The sequence below is a fragment of the Petromyzon marinus genome, chromosome 20 (assembly GCF_048934315.1).
Source record: "Petromyzon marinus isolate PM22_M1 ecotype Great Lakes invasive population chromosome 20, UKy_Petmar_22M1.pri1.0, whole genome shotgun sequence".
NCBI lineage: Eukaryota > Metazoa > Chordata > Hyperoartia > Petromyzontiformes > Petromyzontidae > Petromyzon > Petromyzon marinus.
In genome coordinates, this window is record NC_133686.1 from 6,568,615 (window position 1) to 6,581,369 (window position 12,755).

Genomic DNA, 12,755 nt, shown 5'->3' on the forward strand with positions numbered 1-12,755 from the left:
ATGGAGGAATGGAGATAGAGCAGAGAAAGAAAAAGAAGAGATTGACAGGTGGTTAAGTACCCAGCGGGATGAACGGATCGAATCAATAGCCAGTCAACAAAGGGAGACCAAATCTTCCTATATCCCCCTGCGAGTCCACCACTTCAGATGTTGCCCTGCGTGTTTTGTTGACAGACGTGGCGTCCGCGAACGACTCCGACCCCAAACGGGGCCCACAGGGGAAGAGCGCGGAGGTGCCGATCGTCGGGAAGACAGCCGCCGCAGCCAACGCTGCCCTCGACGCCAAACCGCCCGGGTCACCGCCGTTCTACAAGCGTCTCTTCTCCCGCGATGCCCCGGCGCGCTCCGACAACACCTTCAAGGGACGGCCCTCGGAGTCCTTCGACCCAGCGTCAGTGCCGGAAGGAGACGACGAGGGTTCCTCGGCGGAGGACGACTCGAAGGGTCGCGGTGATCAGCGGTCGACCTCGGATGAGAATAGGAAGTCGGGCTCGTCTGCAGATAGGGCTGTTGTGGATGGGGCAAAGGCCGGTGGGGAAGTTGGGAAGCCCTCAGCTGCAAGAGCCCCGACGGAGAATGCTCCACCTCCTCCTCGGGTCAACGGCAAGGAGAAGAAGGTAAGAGGTTAAGAATGTGGCAGTGGACGCTTTGTTTGCTTTGTGGAGGTATCTTGTACAGAGCGCTGTTGGTGAGACGGAGCGCAGCAATGTGGGTTTCTGCAGCTGGTGCCCATGCTTTCGTAATGTATGGTTTTATTGCAAGAGCATCAATAAGAAGTCACCATCATTAATAAATCATCATCTTGACTAATTAATCGCATCTTCAATAAATATTCATCATCAATAAAGCAGTCATCATCCTTATCAAATTATCATCTGGCTTTGTGCTCTTTATCAGCACAAAAGCTTCCCACACCAGTCCTGCCCAGTTCCAGACACACCGACAGGGCTGCCTGCCCATTTGTTTGCAGTGAACACACATCCTCTGCTTGCACTGCTTGTTATGTCATTGTCACTGTTACTCTCGCTATTGTCATTGTTGGGATCACTTCTCTGTCCATGCTTCCCCAGCAGGCGTCGGAGCTGGAGGAGGCAGCCAGGCCGGTGGCACAGGAGGAGGTGGCGGTCGTGAAGCAGAGCAATGACTCGCTGGAGGCCCCGGTGCAGGGCAAAGGCACGGCCCCCGTGGGTAAAAGTGCAATTTCCCCAGGCAGAGATGAAGTAGCCTCTCCGGGCAAAGATGGAGTCTCCAAAGGCAAAGATGGAGTCTCCCCAGCCAAAGATGGAGTCTCCACAGGCAAAGATGGAGTCTCCCCAGGCAAAGATGGAGTCTCCACAGGCAAAGATGGAGTCTCTCTGGGCAAAGCCGTGGCCCCCGCGAGTAAAGATGAAGCCGCCGTATCCCCTCCCAAGAGTGGCGGTGCGGATGAAGTGAAGGGGAAGGAAGAGAAGAATGAGGGCGAGGAGGACCTCACGTTCATAGAGAAGGTGGAGCGGTTCTTCACGGGGAAGGATGACAAGAAGAGCGATGGAGCAGATGCGGGGTCAGAGGTGAGAGGGCGCGCACATTTCCCTAATTCTATTGTCCAGGAAATAACGACAACTTGAAGTTGCATTGCATCTAAAATCATTTGTAAGAGATTATAAATGAATTTATGAATGCACTCGAATCTCTAGACTCAGTTTAAAACAATGTAGTCATCACAGCTCTCACAAATGGAGACCCAAAGAAAAAATACAAAAAAACATTAAATGTATTTTCACTGCATAGCAAGATACTGCACATATACATAAGTGTGACTAATACATCATCAAGGGACGTGAAATAGATTAATGTTTTTAATTTGTGTTGTTATTAATGTAGGACGCCTTGGTAAAACTTGTTTCTGCTGAGTTTCATCAGCAGTCAGGCCTTATAGACGGGTCATTGTTTAAGTTGATTGATCAATGTCTGTTTAAAAAAAATATATAAGCAAGAATACACGAGTTCCAGAGTGAATCTGTACATAGGTGAATATCACTCAAACTTTGCTCAGATAGGTCAGTGGCTACTTGTTGTACTATCTTTCTATGGGCATCACCTCATTAATTTGATGGTGGAAGCCTCATGTCCTTAAATGGTTTGATCCTTTCTTGATCAACCAACCACCACTTTCAAGCCATTGAATCGCAAGACGAGGGGATTGCCACCTCCAAGCTACAAACAACAAACACGTGTCTTTTTTTTAGTGGTGTATTATTGCGTATTATTGTACAACGGACAAAAAAAAGACAAGACTCCTAATGCCCCAGGAAGATTTACAGAGTCTCAAGGACGGTTACCGCAAATAGAGGACGATCCTGGGCACACCAGGACGGGAGGTAACCCGGGTCATGACCCCCGCACGCGGTCATATCATGGTGAGCTGCCATGGGAATCACTACGCGGCAAGACACACACACAGAGAGAGAGGCCTCCTTCGGGGAAACCGAGCAGAGAGGCAGGGCATGGGGCAAGAGGCAGGGATGGGAACGTAGCCCCCCTCCGTTCGCTCGCGCTGTCTGTGGCCCAGACCTCTCGCATTCATTATAACCGTACAGCCCTTTGTCAGTCCACTGCTGGTTGAAGGCCTCCCCCCGCGCTGTATCGGTCACGGGGGGCGGAGGGCCTCTTTGACCATGCTTCTTCACCGAGCTGGGCAGTGCGGGTTGGTGGTGGGTGGACCCTGTGTCTGTGTCACAGCCACAGACACAGGGTCGGTTCATAAGCCGACTGATGTTAGCCGTGGCCGGGAATCAAACTCAGGCCCGCCGGGTTAATAACCACCAGTCACCGCTTCATGAATGTTAACGTGAATACTGCAATCACCACAATCACGACGGCAGCGCGATGTGGTTCACCGCAGGTATGCCCAGTGTCGTAATTGCAAAGAGGCTTAACACGCAGCGTTTGTTGACGTTGGGACGTCGGCTGACGTTCGTGTGTTTTGGGACGTCGGTCGACGTTCGTGTGTGTTGGAACAACGTTGGTTGACGTTGGGCCAACGTTGGTCGACGTTCGTGTGTGTTGGGACAACGTTGGTGGACGTTCGTGTGTTGGGCCAACGTTGGTGAACGTTCGTGTATGTTGGGCCAATGTTGGTCGACATTCGTGTGTTGGGCCAACGCTAGTGGACGTTCGTGTGTTGAGCCAAGGTCGGTGGACGTTCGTGTATGTTGGGCCAAGGTCGGTGGACGTTCGTGTATGTTGGGCCAATGTTGATCGACGTTCGTGTGTTGGGCCAACGTTGGTCGACGTTCGTGTGTTGGGCCAACGTTGGTCGACGTTCGTGTGTGTGTTGCGTGTCGGTGATAAGCGAGATGCAAAGCGGAGGAGGGGGCAGGGACCAGTTTTCAGGTAGTGTTCACCGCTGGTGTTTACTCGTGGCTGGGACATTTCATTTCAGGGCCCGGATTCACAGGGCAGTGTTGCTCACTGCTGCGCTGCTGCACCCCCCGACCCCACGTGAGCACATCCCATAGAGAGCTTTACTCGACGCTCGCCCGGGGCATGTCGGGGGTTTTTTTTAGTGCCCCCCCCTGCCCCCACCTCTGGCCTCTAGCTGCCCGCTGCCCTTTGCGGTAGGGGTCGGGGCTGGTGAAAGTGGCCGGGGAGTGGCGTGGGTGGGTGGGGGCAGATGGGGCTTGCAATGGGTGTGAAGGCACTTGGGGGGGGGGGGTGTGGGCGTCCTAAGTCAATAATTACAAAAATGTTCAAAGGAATGCCGCTGTTGCCCAGTTCACAACGTGACGGCGCTTATATGACGGTGGTGCACGTCGTTGCTGGACTTTTGCTCACAGAAAACAAGAGCTTTCACTGCAGCATCATGGCAGCTCGCACTATTCCTCCACATAGTCTCCACCAACGGCAGAGACAAAGATCCCCCGTGTAGCCTTAACAGACTGTTGGGGCAAGTGCTGTTAGCGAGTGCCTTTGAAGGGCGGTACGGCACACGAGGGGGTCGGTGGTCAGCTCGGCACCGCGCCCGGCCGCCTTTGTCTCCCCACTGGCGATGTCCACACACTGCACCAGGTACTCATTTGAGGCTGACTGGACCTAGGGGAGGCCCAGGACCGGGTTCAAATAATCATCACTGGAGTTGGCCGTGAGTGGGAATCGAACCTGGGTCGCCGGGTTCTTAGTGCAGCGTGCTAACCGCTGCACTTCCGCTCCCCACAAAGCACTTCACCCGCACAATGGAACCACTTCTGCACTCGCGTCTCCGCTTGGTCGCCCGATTTCGAATCGTTGCCCTCCCAAGTGCTCCTTCGGAGGGCCAAACGGACGCAACCCATAATCAACATCAAGAGCTGCGATCGGTCCGCTGCTGGATGAAGTCCTCCCCCAAAGTGGTCGCCCATATCCCACGGTCCTGCGATGCAACTATCCACTCGGCACTTGCACACGCGCACACACAGGAGCCGATCTCGCCGCTGCATCTCCGCGTCGGGCGTCCTGCCGGGCGTGTTTTTGTTTCTCCCTCCGAGTGCCACTCCGTCGTTAATCTCAACCACCAGCCACTAATTCCTTCGTGCGGCGTTTCCTGCCCAAACCCGCTACGTTTAAAAAAAAAGAAATCAAGGCGATGTCTCCAACACGCGCTATGTTCGCGTGTGTTTATGCAGACTTTGAGAAAAAAATTGTATAGAAACTCTTAGTGCGCACGCATACAAAGTAGCGTTAGCAGTGATAATTATATTTGTCACATTCAATTGCACCAACTTCATCGTATGCGTTCTGGAGTAATGTTAGGATTAAGGAAGCAATTATAATTTTATCGTTTTCAAAGAATATTCGTTTTTGTTTCTGCCAGCTGACTATTCCTGGTACAAAACCCACAAAGTGTGCAAGAGGTTGCAATAATAATGAAAAAGCTCATTCCAAGTTTTCATTCATAGCAGCATGAGGGGGAAAAAATCCTCACGACATTCCATCATTATCATTGCCTAATCACAGAGCTATTGTAAGCATTGGATTCATACTTTAGACACTGGCACCGCTAAGCCCTTTGAAGTGTTAGCGGGTTGTACTGCGCGTCGAAGTTGAAGATGCTTCACTCCACGTGCTGAGAGCTTCTTTAATACTTCAGTTCCTGAAAAAGCTCCCAACGTGTTGAGTGAAATATCGGGACATCGTGCCGAACAACATCGGAGAGCCGTACGGCACAACTGCGCAAAACCGACGCGGTGTCTGTATGTATGTACGTTGAAGTTCTTTGGCACCCTACGAAGTTGATTGTACTAATCCGTATCGCAGCCTCTACGATGGTGTCAGGACAACCGCGTGGGACTTTTATTAATGTCACCAATTTAAACACGCTTCAGCAACACTAATACTTTTATCACAGATTTTATGCGGAAAATAAAAAAAAAACAATACAGGATGCATTTTTTTGGTTTCACACAAAAAAGGGGCGTATTATGAGGGTGCCATTTTCTGCTGCTAGACCTGTGAAGGGGAATCTAATTTACACTTGTTCCTAAAGCACCCAGACAGATCCGTCATCACCGATTTTTTTGAGAGGGGGATGAACTGCTCTGACTGCCGAGCCGTTCATTTATCATTACACAAAATTCTCAGCCTCGTCGGTGCGGTGGGCGCATGCCTGGAATCCGGCACTGTGGAGGCAGCAGCGAGGGTTGCTGGATCACTGCACACGAATGTGCTGAGACTCCGTTCCCGTGCGCGTCGAAGTGCCATTCCCAGGCTCGTCAGGAGAAGGCAGTACAGCAAGTGGACTAATCGCCATCGGTTTCCATCTGTACGGTTGCCTCCTTGCATGCATGGGTTCTCTGTAGGCGCTTTGGGTTTTCTCCCACGCGTAGTGTAAACGCTCATCATTAAGTGTCTGAAAAACATCTTAAATAAAAAAAAAATATGCAGGACCCCACCTGCAAAAAAAAAAACAATCCTACCACTCAGCAGTGGCTGGTTATCCTGGATGATCAAGAATCAGTCAAATGTTCCTCGTTGGATACGCCCGCGGTGAGTGACGCAGGAGGTGTCCACGCGCGTGTCATCGCCGTCTCGGTGGGGCGCGATCGTGCACTTGTCGGCCCATCCCCAGGCAATTGAGGTGCGCGGGGCGGTCGCGCTCGCTTCGTGACGCCGGGCGCTTCAAACAGCCCGCGGTGCTCGCGTTCCAAGCCTGGCGCGAAGTCTTCTGATTCGGTTTGCGGGGTCCTGAGTTTCACGACGCGCGTTTCCGCCGTTTCTGCAAGCATGTGATGCTACGCAGTGCCAGCTCGCACTCTGCTCTTTTGTGTTAAGTTTGTTGGGCCCAGTCCCCACTACCCTTGCCGCCACACCTCCAAATTGGCACGGTCGGCTACGTACGGCGCGAAATAAGTTCAAACGCTCTTCCAGCCCCACGCCTACTTTGCCCCCTCGCCCACCCCTCTCTACCCCCACCTGTCCCCCTGCTACACGACCGCTGATTAATGCTCATCGATGGAATATCTTAAACACGCGGTAGCGCACGCAGAATCTTTATTTGTTTTCTTTGTCCTGGAGGAATCCGATGAGCTGTGAAGCTTTTTCACAGACGTCCAGTTGGGGCGGGTCAACAAGTTACAAAAAACTAAAACAAACTGTAGGAGTGTAAATTAGAGAAGAAGAGGTAATCAAGTAACTGAAACAAAATTCAATATGGGACATACAGTGAGGGAAAAAAGTATTTGATCCCCTGCTGATTTTGTACGTTTGCCCACTAACAAAGAAATGATCAGTCTATAATTTTAATGGTAGGTTTATTTGAACAGTGAGAGACAGAATAACAACCAAAAAATCCAGAAAAACGCATGTCAAAAATGTTATAAATTGATTTGCATTTTAATGAGGGAAATAAGTATTTGACCCCTCTGCGAAACATGACTTAGTACTTGGTGGCAAAACCCTTGTTGGCAATCACAGAGGTCAGACGTTTCTTGTAGTTGGCCACCAGGTTTGCATACATCTCAGGAGGGATGTTGTCCCACTCCTCTTTGCAGATCTTCTCCAAGTCATTAAGGTTTCGAGGCTGACGTTTGGCAACTCGAACCTTCAGCTCCCTCCACAGATTTTGCTCCTAATCTCAGCTCGTTACCTGTATAAAAGACACCTGGGAGCCAGAAATCTTTCTGATTGAGAGGGGGTCAAATACTTATTTCCCTCATTAAAATGCAAATCAATTTATAACATTTTTGACATGCGTTTTTCTGTTTTTTTTGTTGTTATTCTGTCTCTCACTGTTCACATAAACTTACCATTAAAATTATAGACTGATCATTTCTTTGTCAGTGGGCAAACGTACAAAATCAGCAGGGGATCAAATACTTTTTTCCCTCACTGTACCTATTCTTGGGTCTTTCGGTAGATAGGTTCAATGAAAATAACAAAAAACATTTCCTTTGAACCAATCTACGTGACTTTACCGAAAGACCCAAGAATATGAATTACTGCAGGCACGAAATCTTTAAGTCAAGATGTAACATACCTGTCAACCCCTTATCAGTACCCTACCTTATTACAGACCAATCCAGACGTTTTTGGTCACCCCGTGCCCCTTATATATCTCAACGTTCATCCTACAAAGTCCCATCACAAGGGAGAAACACAAACAAATAGACATCTTTTGCCCGTATTGAAACGGACCTGAAAACTAAATTTGCCTGTACAAGAATACGGGAAATTCATATGGGTTAACAGGTATGCTGTAAGTACGAATTGCATAAATTCACAAATTCCTGCCGATTTTTCAACACTAAATGCAAGTTTGGGCATGGCAGCAAAACAACAACAAAAACAGTCCCAGATGAAACCAAGACAACACACTGTCCCTCAATAAAATATGTACATTAATATTGAACTATGGATACACTGAGTAAGTAGCCAGCAACGTTTGTGTTTATTCGGTATAATTATAGTGCAGCATAACTTATCCCTGACATGGCGGGGCTGGGGGTGAACTTCACAGAACCCATCTGTGATGTGACCAATAACCACCGAGATCCACTCGCTAGTCCATTGTTCATCATTCGCAAGGCCCGTGTGCCACTGGTGGCCTTTAGTGCAGCCCCTGGCGTGTGCCCCCCCCCCCCCCCAATAATCCACAACAAATATGAAAAAACCCCACCCGCCCATCCATAATGCTGTCAATCTCCAATGGTTTCAAATGTGCGGTGGTGCTCGCACTGACGATGTATTACTCCCCTCTGAAAATTAGTGAAGGAAACTTGCGCTAGTCGGACACCACCAGCTTCCACAGTGCGTCTGCGCCCGTTCCGCGCTCCCATCTCTTGACTTAAAGCTTTCGTGACTGCAGGAATTAATATTCTTTGGGTCTTTGGGTAAAGTCACGTAGATAGGTTCAAAGAAAATAACCAAAAAATAACAAAAAAATACGACGTTTCAATCACAACACAAGCGATCATCATCAGGAGGAAAAAAGAGAGGGGAAAGCTGGTGAGGCAGACTGTTTTTAAAGATTTTAAAGGAGTGTAGCCCAAGAGTCATAAACGAAGTGGGCGGGGCTCGTGATGTTAATGTGAGAAATTAGCATAATGTTAATGTAAGATCGGAGGGCGACCTCCACAACGAGTGTGCGGAGGTGGCTATGTTAATGTGAGAAATGAGCATGTTAATGTAAGATTGCAGAGCAGCAACGTCGAGCTCGGCAAGCGAGGTGGCTGTGATGGTGTGGGAAATTTAACCTGTTCATGTAAAATCAGAGAGCCGAAAATAACAACTAACATCGGAAGGTGATTTCTCACAATTTCAATCGAGAAGATGGGTATAAACTGAGCAATCATTGGAAGGACGTTATGTGGACGTTATGTGATCAAAACCTCGTAGTTTTTTATGTTTTTGTTATTTTCTTTTAACCTATCTACTTGACTTTACCGAAAGACCCAAAAATATGAGCTCCCATCTCTGTAAAGACGACTTGACATGCTTCTCTTGAGATGGCACTTTATTGAAGACACGTTCACTTGACACAGGCGGAGACCCCACTGCAACAGCCCCGAGTCTCCCACGCATCTCCTTTATATAGGAACAGAGGCCACGCCCCCTTCTCGATCATTCTCGCTGACTCTGAACGCTCGCCCTACTGGCAGACTTCACTGTCACCTGACCGCGCTCCCTTCTCGATCAATTCCGTAGCCACGAGCCCCCCCGCACTCACAGCTGACACCCCTGTCATTACCTCCTGTGGCCACTAGTGCATTCGCACTGTAGGCTGACTCCCCTGTCACTAGTCCACTCACACCGCATGTAGACTCTACAGCCATTACATCTGAAACCTCCTCTTCTTCCTCCATTTCAGGGTGGGGGGGTTCTCAAACTCCACCACTTCTTTCTCCTCCTACGCTCCGCCTCCCCATTCGTCACTCTCTTCAAATGCAAACGTTGTTTCTGTGTCTCTGGTATCAGATTAGTGGAAAATAACAAAAAAAACTTAATCGCGATCCCACGGTGGAGGTTTTGAAACACTTATCTCAGATTTTTCTCACTTAGATCCCCTTGTGTTGTTGCGACAATGTGGCTTAGCTACCCACCCCCCCCCCCCCCCCCCTTTTGAACGGAGCATTTGTGAGACCGATCAACTGCGAAGGGGCCTGACTCAGCGAGGGAGACACCGGGACAGTGAGGGATGGACAACAAAAGGAAAGATAACGAGAGGGAGAGAGGTGGTGGGGGGGGGTATATAGTCGACAAGACAGCGGAAGACAACGAGTGGAGTCGCAGTGCTGGATAAAGGCTGGCACAGACACGGACACGCGTGTAGAGGAGCCTGAGATAGCAAGTGACAGAAAGCTAAGCAAATACAAAGAGACAGAGACACACACACAGGCAGGCAGGCAGGTGAATAGAGGAATGAGCCAAGACTCAGCACGGACATGGACAGGCACGGCATTTTGTATCGTGCCCCAGATTTAGAAACACCATCGCACTAAGCACGTGTGTGCGAACGCACGGGGCGATGCGAGCGGGCGTCCAACGACAGAACTCGCGCTCGGGGGGCTCATTCAGGGAGGTTGGGGGCACGACGCCGGCACGTGAGTCGCGGCGGAGCAGGAGACCGAAGAGCCCCCCACCTTCCTCCCCCTCCAATTAGGAATCCACGAAAGACCTGCTAGCTAGCGACCCCCCCCCAACAACCACCACCGCCGCCCCATGCCGCTTAAATTGATTCCTTTTGCCAGCATGAGTCGGCGACAATAAAACTGTGTAACAAAAAAAATTGTTCCTGGGTAGTAAGTGTTTTTTTCCGATTGCGTATGCCTCAAAAGTACTAAAAAATGGCTATTATTCCCCACAAACTTTGCTTTTGTGACCAGGACAGTGATATTTTGAAATGTACCTATTTTCAATGAGAAAACGTGGTGTGCATTTGTGTCATTCCTTCACATAAAGTCCTGGTCACAAAAGCAATGTTTGTGGGGTATAATAATAGCCATTTTCTATACTTTTGAGGCATATAAGCAATTAGGAAATAACATTTACGACCCAGGAACAAAAATCGTGTTACATCGTGTAATACTGCAGAGAGAAAGAGAGAGAATGCTACCTTCTCCATCGTGAAGTGTGCACGAGCGAATAGCAAAGTCCGCTCGCGATGCCGATGGAGTAAGACTTTTTGATCTAAAGCATTCAATTTCCGCGGGTATGCGTGCAATGTATCCCCTTGTCGCGGATTGTGAGGACTTCTGCCTACGTACGGAGTATCATCAGCTTCTTTTGTACGAATCCATTTTCAGTTCATTGCAACATGCGGGGGCCCCCCTCTTAAGACGCAATAGCCTCAGGTGTGTGAGCTTTAGACCACTGCGGTTTCGCCAATCAGAATATCCTGATGTGTCACTTTACTCGGGTACCGTAAGCCCCAGGGTGCCCCGCATTGTCGTCTCATCTCATAAGCTATGCAGGGTTTTGGCCCAATAAATTGCTTGGATCGGACACCATGGAGAGAGAGATGCAGAGAGAAACAGACCAACTATATGCGATTTTCACGGCCCGCACTGACGTTGGGGCTAAACCAATATTGTGGCTGATATCAGGGCAATCATTTTTAAAGGACCGTTCTTTGAAATGATTTCTTTTGACCACGGCACTCGCAAATTATTGTACATTGAAGATTCTGAGAATAGGTTTTCCCTGTTTTTCTTGCAACAAAACAGGTGTTAAGATGTTAAAACACCAAACTGAAACCTTTTACAAGGAATCATGTCTGCATTAACCACAATACTTGTGCTCAAAATGCAAACAAAAAACACACTATGATAATATATGCATTGTCTTTGAAACTGATTGGTCCACACCAGAGACAGCTTTCTTTTGAGCCTAGTCTCAAAACGGTGTTAGACCAGTGGTCGCCAAAAGGCAAACAGCGATTCTGTTAAAACTTCACGATGGCACCGCAACAAGACGGGGTGACAAAACACAGCCTCGGCAATGCCGATGCTAAAACGATGCCGCATTCAGTGACTCGGTGAAACCTCATGAATACTGGCCAGAGACGGAGTGCGGCGTTACATCCACAACCCCAATTGTGCTGCTGCGCCAATTCGAGTACTCGGATCAAAGTAGAAAATAACCCTCCTTTGCACCACACGCACCACTGTCGCCATAAGGTGGAACAAGTCTTTGATAAGACGAAATATTGCACGCACATTTCATTGTAAATTCCATGACATTTGGCAGGTTACTGTGTGGCCAGCGGGAACTTAATGTCGATCGTGCATGTGAATGATTGCGATTAAATAACGACAACAAACCACACCCAACTGTGGAATCATGCAGTCTACCCAGCCTGGCCGGTTGGTCGGGTTATATTCGATAGAGCTCGCTTTGCTGTCTTGTAGAAATATTTGTGGGTATTTTGTGAAGCTTCTGCACATTCTTAAAAATTGTGATTTTCCCCAATTTTTTGCCCCATTGTATATCAGGGTCGTCTAACGAGACCAAGAGTCCATTCAAATCTCTCGCAGAGCGGTGCAGCTCCTTCGTGCTCGAGAGCGGGCCCATGGAAGCGAACACTGCAGAGCTACCTCCGAGGTCCCTTCAATTGGCATAGACGGCAGAACTTTTCACCCGCATCTACTACGGAGAGGGATGTTCATCGCTTTCTATTCTAACCATTCTTCTTTTATATTCCTACAGCTTTAATTCAGTAAAATTAAACGCAGGAACAAATGTCATTTCGGTGAAGTCATTGAGACCATCGACTCTACGTGTGAGAATCTTATTTAATCACAAGTGGCTACCTGGATTTTAACCCAAGAGTCCAGGACTACCATCTCAGTGCTTCGACGCTGCAATGCCAAATCCATAAATACAGAGACATCACAGCGATGCACTCCGCTGCTCCTGACGCGGTTTGCTAGCTTGACCACCTGAATGTCAGATTGCAGTTGTTGTTCTGCATCAACAAAAGCCATACAAAAGAAGAAGTGCTTTGACTTCTGAGCCACCCGGCCGCCTAAGACCGTGCACATTCTTGTAAAGCCGTGCGACGGTGGGAGGGTGTTTAGAGCGGGAGAAGGGAGGCCTGGGGATTTTCAGGGCAGACTTCAGGAGCAGGAAAAAAATGTAAAAAAAAAAGAAATGGGATGATTCCTAACAGAATTGTCTGGAAATCATATCGCACGTAGTCACTACATTTCTCATGTTTACACTCTACGCGAGTGCGACTGCACGCTTGACCTCGTCGCCAGTTGCTGCTTCTGACACCCGCCTTCGGGTCGGTCTCCAGCAGA

The 12,755-nt window shown here is 49.0% G+C and overlaps 1 protein-coding gene across 12 annotated transcripts in view; it reads left to right on the plus strand.

Annotated features, from left to right (window-relative positions):
* LOC116944158 (uncharacterized) overlaps window positions 1-12,755 on the plus strand; it is a 258,499-nt gene that overhangs the window by 26,709 nt on the left and 219,035 nt on the right. For 11 of the 12 annotated variants that reach the window (XM_032957638.2, XM_076068274.1, XM_076068273.1 and 8 more), the window contains exons 5-6: window positions 175-617; window positions 1,071-1,550. In XM_032957638.2, the coding sequence (XP_032813529.2) occupies window positions 175-617; window positions 1,071-1,550 (923 nt within the window). The remainder of the gene's footprint in view (window positions 1-174; window positions 618-1,070; window positions 1,551-12,755) is intronic. The other variant, XM_032957641.2, reaches the window with a different exon arrangement.